General features: G+C 55.1%; 2 protein-coding genes across 4 annotated transcripts; both read left to right on the plus strand.

Moving 5' to 3' along the window:
• The first annotated feature begins 597 nt into the window (after positions 1-597).
• On the plus strand, positions 598-5,531 carry LOC102072690 (gasdermin-A3). Of its 3 annotated transcripts, XM_074557563.1 has the most exons (11): positions 598-778; positions 884-986; positions 1,866-2,126; positions 2,290-2,485; positions 2,723-2,888; positions 2,960-3,053; positions 3,445-3,498; positions 3,732-3,886; positions 4,082-4,337; positions 5,047-5,120; positions 5,259-5,531. In XM_074557563.1, exons 3-11 carry the CDS (start codon positions 1,907-1,909, stop codon positions 5,529-5,531), a joined length of 1,488 nt encoding a protein of 495 aa, XP_074413664.1. In that variant the 5' UTR covers positions 598-778; positions 884-986; positions 1,866-1,906. The 3 variants fall into 3 exon arrangements, with proteins under 3 accessions (XP_074413664.1, XP_074413663.1, XP_074413665.1); XM_074557562.1 differs by having other exon boundaries at positions 598-986; XM_074557564.1 differs by lacking the exon at positions 884-986.
• A 1,726-nt stretch (positions 5,532-7,257) lies between these two features.
• PSMD3 (proteasome 26S subunit, non-ATPase 3) lies at positions 7,258-15,002 on the plus strand. Its single transcript, XM_074557530.1, has 12 exons — positions 7,258-7,521; positions 8,383-8,573; positions 9,643-9,780; positions 9,917-10,053; positions 11,488-11,678; positions 11,845-11,948; positions 13,477-13,591; positions 13,720-13,839; positions 13,919-14,022; positions 14,217-14,372; positions 14,467-14,517; positions 14,602-15,002. Exons 1-12 carry the CDS (start codon positions 7,350-7,352, stop codon positions 14,677-14,679), a joined length of 1,557 nt encoding a protein of 518 aa, XP_074413631.1. The 5' UTR covers positions 7,258-7,349; the 3' UTR covers positions 14,680-15,002.
• Positions 15,003-16,238: the final 1,236 nt, after the last annotated feature.

The raw sequence follows: 16,238 nt of genomic DNA on the forward strand, positions 1-16,238 counted from the left end.
CACTAATAAAAGTGAAGTATTCAGGTAAAAAACTTGTGCTTGAGTCCTGGAATCATCACATGGATGGCTTTTGCTGTCAAACAAGCATGGCAATGTACCCAGGAGACATGGAATGGCTCGGGTTGGAAGGCACCTTAATGCTCCAGGGCCATTCCCACCCCCTGCCATGGCAGGGACACCTTCCACCAGCCCAGGCTGCTCCAAGCCCCATCCAACCTGGCCTGGGACACTCCCAGGGATGGGGCAGCCTCAGCTTTGCTGGGAAACCTGTTCTGGGGCCACATCATCCTCATAGAGAGGAATTTCTTGCCAATATTCCCTCCTGAGTCCATTTCTCCATCTGTCAAAGAACAGCAGTGTTACGTGGCTCTATAAAGCTGAATACACAAGGATGGAATGGCTTTGTCTGAAGGGACTTTAAAGCCACCCAGTCCCACCTGCTGCCAGGGGCAGGGCACATTCCTGCCCAATCCGGTCTGGGACACTTCCAGCACTGGATTTACATCTCCTAGATCTGTAGAAGTTCCAGTAACCCTGTAACAGCCTCTGCTCAATGAGTAGAAAGGAAGCGTTACGTAAGCAACGGCCGATTTGTGGAAGCGGAACACGGGTGGTGAGGATGTAAAATTGCTGAAGTGACCTCACAGCTGGGAACAGCTCCTAATAAACTGCTGGGGAATGCCACGGTTCTTCCAGCTCAGATTGGGTCTAACACTGTTAGAGTGGGTCTAACACTGCTCCTGCCCAGGCGCTGCTTCAGGAAACCCCTGCTTGCAAGGTAAGAGAAATCAGTTTACTCTTTGCTCCGGAGTTGTGGTGGCGCGAGCTTCCTGTGCGACTCACGGCTCCTGTACTTCACAAACACTTCCACACCTGTGAGCAGAAGGGAACCCAGAGATTTTCTCCCCAGTCCTGCTGCTCTCTAGAGGCCACATCACCTTGGCAGCCCCACAGTCTGCTCTGCACAGCCCCCACCCCACAAACAGGTAAGTACATTATCCCAGAGCTTTGGGAAGGGGAGACAGTTGGTGGGAGCTCTCTGTTAAGTGCTCTTGTTTAGTTTTTCTTCTCTTCTTGGAGACCTTCAAGGGAATGAGACCTGCAAGGGCTACTAAACTTGAGCATACAAGGCTATTTGTCTTTGGAACGGTTTAAATTGAAACAGGGTAGCATTAGATGGGATATTGGGAAGAAACCCCTCTGAGGATGCTGAGGCCCCAGAACAGGGTGCCCAGATAAGTTGTGGCTGCCCCATCCATGGAAGTGTCTCTAACCAGGTTGGACAGGGCTTGGAGAAGCCTGGGAGAGTGGAATGTGTACCTGGCCATGGCAGGGAGGTGAATGGGAGGAGCCTTAAGGTCCCTTCCCATCAATATCAGTCAGGATTGCCCAATTTCTCCTCCCCACCTTCTTTCCATAAAAGAGCAGAAAGTTGAAACTGAAACCTTTTGATAAAAACAAGCTGTCTGAGAAAACAAACAGGGATTTCCTGCTGGCTCTCAAACACCAGCTCTCCCTCGCAGACCACCAGGGCCTGCCCAACGAGGCTGGGCTGGGTAGGTGTCTCTCTGTTTTGGGGGACATTTGTCTCCAAAATCAGCACCCTGAGGGTCTGCCAGCTGTGCTCTCTCTGCACAATCACTGAGGCTCAACAGCAAAGGGGGACAAGGCCAAACAGCCCACAGCTCATGCTGCTTCCTCTTAAAAGACTCCCTGAAACAACCCTGTGAAACTTGTGTCCTTGGACAGTGAGGGGGATTTTGAGGCATTATTTTGAAATCTTCTCAATCATTAAGTCACACTGTTACATTGTCTTCCTGTTATTTCAAGTAACTCAGCTTAGCTTGTGTTCCCTCTTTCCCAAGGCACAAATCCCCTTTGCTTCAAAACCTCAGCCACAGCCAGAATGTTTAAAAAACTCACCAAATTCATTGTAAATCAAATGGATCCGTGCAAAGAATGGGTTCCTGTTGAAAGCATCGCAGACAATGAGCACTTCAGGCCTCTCTATCTACTGAAAAAAAAAAAAAAATCAAACCACATATTCCACCGAACTCCCTACTACCAGCGAACAGGCTTCACACTGGATGATGTGCTGCTGCCTGGAGAAGATGGTACAAGCATAGGTAAAACCCAAATTTATCAATATGAATTTATCAAATACCATAGAAAATGTTTTTGAACCATTTGTGGCTGAACTGTACCAGTTTCCAGCTTTGTTGTGTATTATATACTTACAGTGCTAAGTCTGTGTAGTGTTGTTTAAGATAATGCATGGAATTGTTTCAGAGTCCCTCCATCAAGAGTCCAGCCAAATCACTCTCACAAAAGTCAGTGCTGACCAAGCTGATGGAGGTCTCAGCATTTCTTTTGACCCTACAAATGTGGAGCTGAAAGGAGGTGCCTCCTTGTCCAAAGAGTTTTCCATTACGCCCCAGAAGAACAGCATATCACCGGAATCACTGGAGGCACTGAGAAAAGAAAGGTAAGGAGTGACAAAGGGATCAGACATGTTCCAGTCATCTCTCTCCAGCACACACCAGGTTAACAATGAGTTTTCACAGCCAAAACTCAAGATTAAAACCTTAGGACATGAACTTCCTCTAATTAGGCCAGGTTAGACAGGAAATTAGTGACAAGTTCCCCCATACAGGTTTATCCCTCCCAGATGCCTCAGCTGCTCGTGGTGCTCCAAACCCTTCCCATCCTTTTCCTCTTTTAGGAAAATCAACATGGATCACTCCTTCATCCGACAGCTCCAGAGAACTGACATCAATCTGTACGTGGTCACTGAAACCCTCGAGGCCTCAGAGGAGGCCGTGTACAAGGAATCCACCAAGGCAGACGGGGGCTTCATGGCCAAATTTTATGCCACACTTTCTGCAAAGGTTTGGCTTCTCCCTCCCTGCTTCCCAACACCTGCACCCAGCTGTTCTAACTGGTTGTTTTCCTTCACCAGGGCACCAGAGAGAGCAACCAAGGTATAGTGATACCCAAGGGCTGCACGCTGGCCTTCAGGACCATCCCAGTACTCATTAGACATGGAGCATGGGGTAAGCAACTTCCAGAAATGACCAAGTTCTCCATTCCAGAAGAGGAAGAACAATTTATGAAGCACCTCTTGCCCTCAGAGCTACCTTCAGCTTGTCTGCAGATAGGAGGAGGCAATGTGAGAGACAGAAATCACCTGGGGGAGGTCAGATAAACCATACAAGTTCAAAGATGCTCTTTGGAGAGGGGACAGTAAAGAAAGGAAAGAAGGAAGGAAGGCTCAGATCCACATTCCAGGAGGTGCAGAGCTCCTGGTGATAAATGGCACAGAGAGCGGAGTTTTGGTGTTTCTTTTCCTTTCCTACTCAGAAGAGAAGGGCCAGGGAGGAAGCTGAGGGGGTGACCACCACTGGGAAGGCTGGTATAGAAACGTGTTGTTTTATCCTCTTTTAGATCTGGATTACTTCCCAGCAGAAGCTGTGAGAAGCCAAGCGTATATAGCTGATGGTAAGGAATGTATTTTACTGCTTCCACTCTCACAACATTTGGCTGCTTTGGGTAAGATGGAATCTCCCAGCATAAAGCAAACAACCAGGAGAGATGGATTTGCATCTTCCCTGACACATCACAACTGCCCAAATTCCATATCACTTCATATGAGTGTTTCAAACTCTGGGTTTAGAGCTGCCTGGGAACTCCTAGAACTCAAGTGACAAATTTGGACTCATTCTGATTTGCAGGTCCCTCAGCAGGAAAATTAGGACAAGTGATGACAGAAGTTCAATATTCCTGCCGAATTTTCCCTGAGTTATCTCCTGACCTGCTGCTCATCATCTTAAACACCATCAAAGCTGTGATGACAGATGAGAACCTCCTTCAAGAGCTCAGCCAGAAAGTAAGTGAAGCTTTTACTGACACAATTTATAAACACAGACACATCCACACCACTCCACTCCTCCTGTCCCACAAGTCACCTGCCCTGGGCCACAACTGCCCATCCAAAATTCCCTCTCTCAGCACAGCTCCCGGCTCAGCACAAGCAGCAGCCTTGCCCTCTAATCCTGACATTTTATTTCCTTGTTCCCCACAGATGGAAGAAGTTCTTGAGGAAAATGCTGGTTATGAGCCAAAAGCTGAGAGCCCAGACTTAGTACTCCCCAGCGCCTTACTGCAACCAAGACATAATCTCCTTCAGATAGGAGAACTTCTTGAGAAAAATTATGGTTATGAGCTGAAAACCGAGAGCCCAGACTTAAAAGTACTCTTCAGCACCTTACAGCAATCCCCAAGACATCGTCTCCTTCAGCTGGCAGAAGGAATCACCTACGTCCTTGATGCTTTGCAGGGTGAGGACTTCAGGAGGGAAGTCAAGGCAGGGATGACTCCCACTCCTGCCATTTTCTCATTCCTTCCTCTCATACTCCTCCTCCTCCTCAAGTGGAATCAATATCTGAGTCCCATGGAGGGGAGAGGAGAAAAACCCCCTCTGCACCCAGCCAGGGCTCCCTGCTCCCTCAAAGTCTGGCCACAGCTTCCTCCCAAGGGCCAGCCCACATCTCTGCTCTGCTCACCAGCAACACGACCCAGGCCAATGGCTGGAGCTGTGTCTGGGACAGCTGGGTTGGATTTTGGGAAAGGTTCCTATCCCTGAGGGGGCTCAGGCACTGAACAGACTCCCCAGGCAATGCTCACAGCCCCAAGGCTGACACAGCTCCAGCAGGGCTTGGACAACACTCTCAGCACAGGGTGGGACTGTTGGGGTGTCTGTGCAGGGACAGGAGTTGCACATCAATTATCCTTCTGGGTGCCTTCCAACTCCATAATCCATATGGGATATTGTGGGTAACACCCAGATCACTCTCACAGGGAGCCTGCACAAGTCATTTCTATTAAAACACTCAAAGAACCTTTGACCAAACAAACATTTCCTACAAGAAATGATCACCCTTCCCATCCTCTTCACTCTTTCCCATCCTGCTCACCTGTCCCAGCCCACCAGCAACCTTCATCACCTTGCTGGGAGGTTTGGGATCCAAACCCAGTTTATTTCTGCAGAGTTAACAGAGGATCAGCTGCTGCTGCTGCTGGAATCCTTGGAAAGGAAGATTGTGTCCCAACAGCTGAACCTGGTGAGAACACACATCACACTTGGCTCCTTTCAAGGGGAGGCAGGGGCTATGTTAATTCTAGCAACATTTCCATAATGATGACACAAGCTGACAACTGATTGAAATTCTGACTTTTCTTTTTTTGTTGTTGCTGTGAAGGTTGAAAACCTCCTGAAACATGACCTGGATAAGGAGAAGGAGACTTTTCTTGTGAATGCCAGCATGCTCTTCTCACAGAAGGAGGACCAGATGTTAACCATTGCCCTGGTGGAGCTGAGTGGAGTGGAGTTCCAGGAAGATGGATCAGCTTTCCCTAGAGATCAACCCTTTGAGGCCATGGCTGCCCTGTTTGTGGCCCTGTATGCCCTTAATTTCCTGAGTGGTTCCAGGTCCCTGGCCCTGCCCACGGAACTCCTCTGGGAGGTCTTGTGAAATCTCTGCTAACAAGCCAGTTTTCTCTCCCAGTATCATCCTTGTTAATAATCAAGGCTGATTTGGCTGGCAAAAGGAAATTTAAGGCAGGAAAATTCATTATGGGCACTAAAGGTTGGATGTCAAAGTGGATTTGTTTTACTGACACCTTCCTGGTGCCAGCACTGCCATAATCCCTGAGATGTTCAATGGACACATGGAGCACTTTGGAGCAATCATACACTCGTTATCACTCTATAAATAAAGAGGATTTTTGATACATAATTGGGTGTTGTCAAAGTCAATTTCTTAATTTTGTGTGGTTTTGGTTCCACAGCACATCTGACAAGCTCAGGATGCTATAAGAAAAATACAGGCACTTAGCCCTGGGGGGAAGTCAGGAGGGTCCCTCAGGCTGTGAGACCCTGGGAGGGTCTCTGGTGGCCATGGGTTCCTTCAGCAAGGGCAGCACTGCTCACCCGAGTGGGGACTGATGGCTCTGGGAGCACCAGCAACCAGGCTCTGCCTTGCAACAGCTACGAGTGGAGCTCAGCTCCAACCTGGAACCGCCATGAGACCCTTTGGCCTCAGTCCCAGACCAGGCCCCTCACAGAACTCCCAGCTTCAACCTGGCCCCTCATGAGACCCCAGCTCCCTCCTCACTCATGGGATTCCCAATCCCAGCCCAGCCCCTCACAGGATCCCCAAGCCCACAAGGGACCCTTTGTGGAGTGCGTGGTCCCAGACCGACCCCACATGCACCACAAGGGACCCCTCAGAGAATCCCCGATCCCAGTGCGGCCCATCATGGGGCCCCTGACACAATCCCCAATGCCAGACCAACCCCTCACTGGACCTTTCGCGGGTTCCCCCCTCACAGACAAGACCTTCACGGGACCCCCGACCTGGCCCCAGCGCGGCCCCTCACGGGATCCCTCACAGAATCCCCGATCCCAGCGCGGCCCCTCATGGGACCCTTCACGGGATCCTCGATCCCAGCTCGGCTCCTCACGGGATCCTTCAGAAGATTTCCCCTCACAGACCAGCCCCTCACGGGACCCTTCACGGGATCCCCCCTCACAGACAATACAGGGCAATGAAGCCCCTCACGGGACCCTTCACAGGATCCCCCTCACAGACAATACAGGGCAATGAAGCCCCTCACGGGACCTTTCACGGGATGCCCCTCACAGACAAGCTCCTCACGGGACCCTTCACGGGATCCCCCTCACAGACCAGCTCCTCACGCGACCTTTCACGGGATACCCCTCACAGACAAGCTCCTCACGGGATCCTTCACGGGATCCCCCTCACAGACAAGCCCCTCACGGGACCTTTCACAGGATGCCCCTCACAGACCAGCTCCTCATGGGACCCTTCACGGGATCCCCCTCACAGACAAGCTCCTCACGGGACCCTTCACGGGATGCCCCCTCATGGACAAGCCCCTCACGGGACCTCACCGAAGACTCGCTCGCGCCCCCAAAAGGCGGGAACTGCTCAGCACCCGGCGGAAACCCCCGAAAGCTCTACGGAGATTCCCGAAGGAGAGCTGCGAAACACGCCGATCGATACCGGAACCTTCCGAGAAGGCTCGACGATAACGCCCGAAAATGCGGACGAAAATCTACGAGCGAAGACGGAAACACCCGAGAGCATGACGAAACTCCACGAGCGGCCGCGACGGAACTCCCCGAGCGGTGCCCGAGCCATCCGAAAGCGCGACGGAACAACCCGAGCGAGGGCGGAAACGGGCGAGCGAAAGGCGGAAGGAGACGATCGTGTGTCGCTCGTCGCTCGGCTGGTCGCGCCTGGCGGCCCGTTGTGCAGTGTCACGCCATGAAGCAGGACGGCGCGTCCCGCCGCCGCGGCGACAAGGCCAAGGCACCCCCGGAGGGACCCCCGCCCGCGCCCCCCGACGTCGAGATGCACGAGGAGGCGGCGCCGGTGGCCCCCGAGGCGGGCGGAGAGCGGCAGCCGCAGCGGGAGCTGGACGCGATCACGCTGGAGGGTGAGGGGGGGGGTGTTGTTGTAATGGGGGTGGCTGTGGGGATGGGGGGGGACTGAGGGGGGTTGGGGGTTGAAGGAGCCTGGCACAGATTGGGGGTGTTGGAGGGGGGGATTGGGGGAGGTACAGGGAGCCCTGAGGGGGTTAGGGTGGGGGTACCTGAGGGGGGCTGAGAAAAGGTGATGGAGGAGGGGAATGGTGAGATCAGTGATGGGGGCTCTGAGGGAAAGAGAAATGAGGGCTGAGTTTAGGGTAGGGGACACTTTGGGAAAGGGGAAAGGGAGAGGGGAGGTGTGTTTGGGGGGGTGTCACTATAGGGAAAGGGATTTAGGGAGGGAAATGGAGATGGGAGCTGTGTTTTCTGTGCGGGAGACACTGGAGAAGGATGTTTGGGGCAGTGTGTGACAGAATGGAAAGGGGAGGTTGGTTTTGGGGTCACTGAAGAATGGGGGATGGAACTGTGTTTTGGGGCGATCACTGTAGAAGGGAATTGTGAGGGTGAGGGTGTATTTTGGGGACAGACTGTGAGGGACAGGGGGGCTGCTGTGCTGGGACCCCACGGGGGTGCAGAGGGAGAAAACTCTGCAAGGGCCTCTCCACCCTCTCCAAACAGGGCAGGTGGGACACTGGGGACACCAAGGGCAGCTCAGAACAGCAGGACAGGGCGAGGGGGCAGCGCTGGGATTTGGGCTGAGGGGTGTCCGTGTGTGCCCCCACAGACATCAGGGAGCACATGAAGCTCCAAACAGGGCAGGTGGGACACTGGGGACACCAAGGGCATGGGCAGAGGACAGGGCGAGGGGGCAGCCCCGGCTGTGCTGGCAGAGGGTTTGGGCTGAGGGATGTCCCTCTGTGCCCCCACAGACATCAAGGAGCACGTGAAGCAGCTGGAGAAGGCGGTGTCGGGGAAGGAGCCGCGCTACGTCCTGAGGGCCCTGCGGGCTCTGCCCTCCACCTCGCGCCGCCTCAACCCCAACGTGCTGCACAAGGCCATCCACGGCTTCTTCACCTCCAACTGCACTGTCAGGGACTTCCTGCTGGGGTTCCTGGAGGAGGTAGGGACACCTGCTGCTCTGCCCTGCTCTGCTGACACCCCCCTAGCCCCTGTAGAATTCTCTCTGGCCACAAAGAGCAGCCAAGGACTTCCCCAGGCATTTTCCTGTGAGAAAACCAGAGGAAAGAATGAGAAGCAATTCTTATCTGCACTCGCTGCACCTGTTGTTGTGCCCGTGTGGGATGTGTTATGGAGGTTGTTTACCAAAGGGGGGTTTCTTGGTTAGACACTGGTGATGGTGTTTAGTTTAAAGTTTTAGTTTAAAACTGGTCAGTTTAAAGAGAATGACTAGTTAAGTCAAAGCTGTATCAGACTGTCTGTAAAGGTGATGAGCTTCTTAATAAGTATAGTATAATAGAACAGAATAAAACAATTGGTCAGCCTTCTGCAATCATAAATAATGCTAATTGTTACCCAGCTGGGAGTCTGCAATAACACTGCCACAGCACAGGAAGGATGTGGAGGTGTAGGAGTGAATCCAGAGGATATTCAAAGGGATGGAGCAGCTCAGCTGTGAGGAAGGACAAGGAGAATTGGGATTGTTCAGCCTGAAGAAGAGAAGGTTTAGGGGTGAACTTATTGTGGCCTCTTCACCAGTATCTGAAGAAGCAACAGGAATGATGGAGAGGGAATATTTGCAAGGGCTTGTAGTGACAGGACAAGGGGAATGGCTTGCCACTGACAGAGGGTGGGATTAGATTGAATACTGACCAAAAATTCTTCCCTGTGAGGGCAGTGAAGCACCAGAATGGATTTCCCAGGAAAGTTGTGGCTGTCCCATGCCTGGAAGTGTCCATGGCTGGGTTGGACAAGGCTTGGAGCAACCTCATTTAGTGGAAGGTGGCAGGGTAGGGATGAACTTGAAGGCCCCTCCAACCCAAAAAAGCCTGGAATTCCATGATTCTTTCCTTCTCCAAGGAGCCTCTAGAGCAGGGCAGTGGGGTTTGGTGACACTGGGGACGAGCAGCCCTCTGCTCAGACAAATGTGAGCAGGGCCAGGTCCTTGCAGTCCTGGGCTGGCTGCTGTCTCCACACAGGGACAGTGATCCCCAATTTCTCTCTCCCCTCAGTCCATGGACACAGAAGCTGAGCTGCAATTCCGCCCAAGGACAGGGAAAGCAGCCTCAGCCCCTCTCCTGCCAGAGGTGGAGGCTTACCTGCAGCTGCTGCTCGTCATCTACCTGATGAACAGCAAGAGGTACCCCGAGGTGAGACCCTGAGCTGCTCCCCAGCCATCCCCTGCCTCTGCCCCGTGCTGTCCCTCATCCCTGCAGTGTTTGCTTGTTCCCCACAGCCCCTCCAGGGATCAGTCCCCCTGCTCTGACCTCCCTTGCTGTCCCTCAGGCTCAGAAGGTGTCCGATGACCTGATGCAGAAGATCAGCTCCCAGAACCGCCGGGCCCTGGACCTGGTGGTGGCCAAGTGCTACTACTACCACTCCCGCATCTACGAATTCCTCAACAAACTCGACGTGGTCCGGAGGTGGGGTGGCTGTCCCTGAGCTTGATCCCCCTCTTTTCCTCCCTCTTTTTGTGAGAAGAGCTTGATCCCCCTGTTTTCCTCCCTCTTTTTGTGGGGGGCTTTCCCTGAGCTTGATCCCCTCATTTTCCTCCCTCTTTTTATGGAGGGCTGTCCTAGATTTGATCCCCCCTGTTTTCCTCTCTCTTCCTGTGTGAAGAGCTTCATCCCCGTTTTCCTCTCTCTTCCTGTGGGGGGCTGTCCCTGAGTTTGATCCCCCTCTTTTCCTCCCTCTTCCTATGGGACGAGATCCCAAAATAAACTCCAGAGCCCTCTGTCCCCTCCCAGACCCCCTCTTATAAATCCCTGCATGTCTGTACTGTGGGAGGGGACACAGGGGGTTCCCTAGGCTCACACCCCCTGACCACCTGCACTTGTGGTGGGACCCCCTCCCCAATAAAACATCCTTAAGAGGATCCCTGATTTGATCCCCCTGTTTTCCTCCCTCTTTTTGTGGGAAGAGCTTGATCCCCTTGTTTTCCCCCCTCTTTTTGTGGGGGGCTGTCCCTGAGTTTGATCCCCCTATTTTCCTCCCTCTTTTTTGTGGGAAGAGCTTGATCCTCCTGTTTTCCTCCCTTTTTTTGTGGGGGGCTGTCCCTGATTTGATGCTCCTGTTTTCCTCCCTCTTTTTGTGGGAAGAGCTTGATCCCCCTCTTTTCCTCCCTCTTCCTGTGAGGGACTGTCCCTGAGCTTGATCCCCTCGTTTTCCTCCCTCTTTTTATGGTGGGCTGTCCTAGATTTGATCCCCCTTGTTTTCCTCTCTCTTCCTGTGTGAAGAGCTTCATCCCTGTTTTCCTCTCTCTTCCTGTGGGGGGCTGTCCCTGAGTTTGATCCCCCTCTTTTCCTCCCTCTTCCTATGGGAGGAGATCCCAAACTGAACTCCAGAGCCCTCTGTCCCCTGCCAGACACCCTCTTATAAATCCCTGCATGTCTGTACTGTGGGAGGGGACACAGGGGGTTCCCTAGGCTCACACCCCTGACCACCTGCATTTGTGGTGGGACCCCCTCCCCAATAAAACATCCTTAAGAGGATCCCTGACCTTGATCCCACTGTTTTCCTCCCTCTTTCTGTGGAAAGAGTTTGATCCCCCTGTTTTCCTCCCTCTTTTTGTGGGAAGAGCTTGATCCTCCTGTTTTCCTCCCTCTTTTTGTGGAGGGCTGTCCCTGATTTGATCCCCTCGTTTTCCTCCCTCTTTCTGTGGGAAGAGTTTGATCCCCCTCTTTTCCTCCCTCTTCCTTTGAGGGGCTGTCCCTGAGCTTGATCCCCCTGTTTTCCTCCCTCTTCCTGTGGGAAGAGCTTGATCCCCTTGTTTTCCCCCCTCTTTTTGTGGGGGGCTGTCCCTGATTTGATCCCCCTGTTTTCCTCCCTGTTCCCTGACTCCCTGTCCCACCCCACAGCTTCCTGCACGCCCGGCTCCGCACGGCCACGCTGCGCCACGACGCCGACGGCCAGGCCACGCTCCTGAACCTGCTCCTGAGGAATTACCTCCACTACAACCTCTACGACCAGGCTGAAAAACTCGTCTCCAAATCCGTGTTCCCCGAGCAGGCCAACAACAACGAGTGGGCTCGGTACCTGTACTACACAGGTGAGCGGGGCTCGGCACCTGCCCTGCCTCCCGGCACCTCCGGTTCCTCAGAGAACCCCTTTGATCAGCTGGAGGTGGGGCTTCCAGGCAGGATTTGGAGCCCCATCCGTGTAGGTCATGTTGGATTCACTGGGTGGCTTTCCCCACCCGCCCCGTGTGGGCGCAGGGCGGATCAAGGCCATCCAGCTGGAGTACTCGGAGGCGCGGCGCACCATGACCAACGCCCTGCGCAAGGCCCCGCAGCACACGGCCGTGGGCTTCAAGCAGACGGTGAGTGAGGAGGGGGCAGGAGCTGCCTGGCTTGGGGCTGAGACCCCTCGGGGTTGGGATCTCACAGGGGTTGGTTATGGGACCTTTTGGGATGTCAGGCGCCATGGAATTTGGGTTAGGAGCGCCTAGGTTTGGGACCTTCTGGGATGTCAGACCCCATGGAATTTGGGTTGGGAGCTCCCAGGTTTGGGACCTTCTGGGATGTCAGACCCCGTGGAATTTGGTTTGGGAACTACCAGGTTTGGGAGCTCCCAGGTTTGGGACCTTGTGGGCTGTCAGGGGCCATGGAATTTAGGTTGGGAGCTCACAGGTTTGGGATCTCACAGGGCTTGGATGTGGGACCTGGGATGTCAGGGGCCATGGAATTTGGGTTAGGAACTCCCAGGTTTGGGACTCCTCGGGGTTGGGATCTCACAGGGCTTGGATGTGGGACATTCTGGGATGTCAGACCCCATGGAATTTGGTTTGGGAACTACCAGGTTTGGGAGCTCCCAGGTTTGGGACCTTGTGGGCTATCAGGGGCCATGGAATTTGGGTTGGGAGCTCCCAGGTTTGGGACCTTGTCGCTGTCAGGGGCCATGGAATTTGGGTTGGGAGCTCCCAGGTTTGGGACCTTCTGGGATGTCAGACCCCATGGAATTTGGTTTCGGAGCTCCCAGGTTTGGGACCTTCTGGGATGTCAGACCCCATGGAATTTGGTTTGGGATCTCACAGGGCTTGGATGTGGGACCTGGGCTGTCAGGGGCCATGGAATTTGGGTTAGGAACTCCCAGGTTTGGGACTCCTCAAGGCTGGGATCTCACAGGGCTTGGATGTGGGACCTTCTGGGATGTCAGACCCCATGGAATTTGGTTTGGGAACTACCAGGTTTGGGACCTTCTGGGATGTCAGACCCCATGGAATTTGGTTTGGGAGCTCCCAGGTTTGGGATCTCACAGGGCTTGGATGTGGGACCTGGGATGTCAGGGGCCATGGAATTTGGGTTAGGAACTCCCAGGTTTGGGACTCCTCAGGGTTGGGATCTCACAGGGCTTGGATGTGGGACCTTCTGGGATGTCAGGGGCCATGGAATTTGGTTTTGGACCTCCCAGGTTTGGGACCTCCTTGGATGTCTGATCCCTTGGGATTTGGGCCTTCCCAGGGTCAGGTCCAGGGCTCCCCAAGGTTGGGCTCCACGGGGACAGCTCTGGGATCTTCCAGGGTTGGCACCTTCCAGGATGAGATCTGGGATCTCCCAGGGTTGGGCTCTGCAGGGACAGGTGTGGGATCTCCCATGGTCAGGCCCCATGGGGACAGGTTTGGGATTTCCCAGGGTGTTGGGCCCTGCAGGGATGACAGATGCAGCATCTCCTATGTTTGGAACTTCCCAGGGACAAATCTGTGACCTTCCAGGCCCCACAGGGACAGGAACGGGTTTGGGATCTCCTGGAGTCTTGTGCCCCACGGGGATGGGTGCAAGACCTCATGGAGTGCACAGGGACAGTTTAAGGCTCCATGGGGACTCACTCAGAGTCTTGCTGTGCCCCAGGTGCACAAGCTGCTCATCGTGGTGGAGCTGCTCCTCGGGGAGATCCCGGACAGGCTCCAGTTCCGGCAGCCCTCGCTCAAGCGCTCGCTCATGCCCTACTTCCTGCTGACCCAGGGTATGGCTGCCCACCCCTGTCCGTCTGTCCTTCCTGCAGGGTCAGGGGATCATGGAATATCCTCAGTGGGAAGGGACCAAGTGGGAATTCCCTTTCTCCTTCCCCCATTCCCACCTTCTTCCCTCCAGCCGTCAGGACAGGGAACCTGGCCAAGTTCAACCAAGTCCTTGACCAGTTTGGGGACAAGTTCCAGGCTGATGGCACCTACACCCTGATCATTCGGCTGAGGCACAACGTCATCAAGACAGGTAGGAAGGGAGGGTGTTTGGGGACCCCCATCAGGCTTGGCAGGCCTGGGGGGCTGCATCCCCTTCCCTTGTCCTGCAGGCGTCCGCATGATCAGCCTCTCCTACTCGCGCATCTCCCTGGCTGACATCGCCCAGAAGCTGCAGCTGGACAGCCCCGAGGACGCCGAGTTCATCGTTGCCAAGGTACCAGCACAGGGAATCCCATCCCTGTGGGATGTGCCCACAGCGCCCCCACCCTGCCCCGTTCCCCACACCCCTCCCTGCAGCACCGCTGGGTTTGGGTGGAGGCTCCTCCAGGGAGAGCTGGGGGACGCTCAGGGGACTCTGTGTGAGCCCTTGGGGACACCCCGTGCCCTGCCCCGTGCCCGGGCTCGCAGGCCATCCGGGACGGCGTGATCGAGGCCAGCATCAACCACGAGAAGGGCTACGTGCAGTCCAAGGAGATGATCGACATCTACTCCACGCGGGAGCCCCAGCTGGCCTTCCACCAGCGCATCTCCTTCTGCCTCGACATCCACAACATGTCCGTGAAGGTGAGCACAGCCTGGCCCCGGGTCCCTGGTGGGGACAGCAGGACGTGGCTCAGGGCTGGCTCAGCTCTGAGCTGCTCCTCCTCTTTTTCTCCAGGCCATGAGGTTCCCACCCAAATCGTACAACAAGGACTTGGAATCTGCAGAGGTGAGATCTCTGCGGCCACCACGGCCACGGGAAGGATGTGGCTCCTGTCCCCATCTGCCACCAATCTCAGCCTTTGCTTTCCAGGAGCGCCGGGAGCGTGAGCAGCAGGACCTGGAGTTTGCCAAGGAGATGGCAGAGGACGATGACGATGGTTTCCCGTGACCCTGGGCCCTGGCTGTGCTTTTTTAGTCCCTTGGACAGATGGTGGCTGAGCAGGGCCCTCCGTCCCCCCCAGACCCCCTTTTATAAATCCCTGCATGTCTGTACTGTGGGAGGGGACACAGGGGGTTCCCTGGGCCCACACCCCCTGACCACCTGCACTTGTGGTGGGACCCCCTCCCCAATAAAACATCCTTCAAAGGATCCCTGTGGTGACATCGGAGCCGATGCTGGGGGGCAGCGAGGGGAGCGGGGCTGGAGGGAGCAGGAGTGGGGTCTCCCCTCCCAGCTCCCACAACGGGGTCATACTTTGTTAAACTTCAATTATGACTTTTAAAATAAAAGATGGAAAAACACCAGCCCTGGTGGCTCCTGCTGTGGGTTTGTTGGGATGGGGAAGGGGCATGGGGCTGGCTTGGGGTCTCTGCTCTCTGTCCCTGGGATGAGGCACCAGAGATGGGACTGGAGCTGGGTCAGGCCATCCTGGGGGACTGGAGCTTTGTCTCAGTGGTGCTGGGAGTGGTCCCAGCAGCTCCAGGATGGTATCCCAGGAGGATTACACTGAAAAAGGCACAGAGCCCCCCACAACACCAGCCCTGGGGGTTGATGGGGACACAGGGGACATGCAGCCACTCCAGGTGGCTCCCATCAGCATCTGGGATGAGTTCTCTGAGAAAATCTGGGAATCTCCCAGCCCCGCCCATGCCGGGATGGCAGCCAGGGCTGCAGGTCAAGAGCGGGGCTGTCCCAGCCCATTCCCGCTCTGGGGGAGACCAGAGAAGGCAAGAGCCCAGCCAGGGGGGCTGGCACTGGGGACACAGGGACATCCCAGGAGCACTGGGCAGCTGGCAGATGCCAGGAAGGGGCTGAGGGTGCCCAGGTTGGGCCCCAGGAAGAGGAAGGGTGGCCACGAGGCTGAAACAGAGGGTTTCAGCAGGGTGGGTTCTTGGAACAGTCCCTGGACCGAGCTCCAGCCCCATGGTGGGGGTGGGGGGGTTTGCTGGGCCATCTCCTCCCCCCAACCCCCCAGTTTCATATCTGAAACCACTTCCTTCCCTGGAAAGCTGACAGGGCCTTTGGGCACTGATTCAACCCCCCCACGCTGCCAGCACAATTCCTGAAAGCGCCAACCTGCTGAGAGGGCAGATCCGCATCCTCTGGGCTGGTCCTGTGGGTGCCCGGACTGAGGGGACCACCCTGAGCCCCTCAATGGCCACCAGGACGGGGACAGGCAGAGCTGGGGGGGCTGTTTCTCCCAAAAATCCCATTAACAGACTGCTGGCAAGGTCCTCTCACACACCCAGAGGGCAGAACGTTTAGTGCTGCCAGGTTCCAAGGGAGGTCAGCAGTAATTTTTAGAGTTCACACCTGGCTGTGCCAGGAAGGCTCTGCTTGGTACCCATGGATTGGCTGCAGCTGATGGGGGTTTATTTCCCAGCTGGAGGAAGAGACTTCCAGGACTTCCAGCTTCTGGGAGCGGTGCTGTGGCTGTACCCCACAAACTGTACCCCACTAACTGTACCCCACAAATTACCCCACTGGGTGCGTGGCCCATCCCAGTG

This window comes from Zonotrichia albicollis, chromosome 23 (genome assembly GCF_047830755.1).
Source record: "Zonotrichia albicollis isolate bZonAlb1 chromosome 23, bZonAlb1.hap1, whole genome shotgun sequence".
Classification (NCBI taxonomy): domain Eukaryota; kingdom Metazoa; phylum Chordata; class Aves; order Passeriformes; family Passerellidae; genus Zonotrichia; species Zonotrichia albicollis.

Excerpts from the sequence above, each read along its gene's own strand:
- LOC102072690 (XM_074557562.1), top strand. The coding sequence starts at position 1,907 with ATGTTTAAAAAACTCACCAAATTCATTGTAAATCAAATGGATCCGTGC. Across the intron at positions 2,486-2,722 it reads GAGGCACTGAGAAAAGAAAG|GAAAATCAACATGGATCACT; the intron begins GTAAGGAGTGAC and ends TTCCTCTTTTAG. Across the intron at positions 3,887-4,081 it reads TTCAAGAGCTCAGCCAGAAA|ATGGAAGAAGTTCTTGAGGA; the intron begins GTAAGTGAAGCT and ends TGTTCCCCACAG.
- PSMD3 (XM_074557530.1), top strand. The coding sequence starts at position 7,350 with ATGAAGCAGGACGGCGCGTCCCGCCGCCGCGGCGACAAGGCCAAGGCA. Across the intron at positions 13,592-13,719 it reads CTACTTCCTGCTGACCCAGG|CCGTCAGGACAGGGAACCTG; the intron begins GTATGGCTGCCC and ends TCTTCCCTCCAG. Across the intron at positions 14,373-14,466 it reads TCCACAACATGTCCGTGAAG|GCCATGAGGTTCCCACCCAA; the intron begins GTGAGCACAGCC and ends CTTTTTCTCCAG.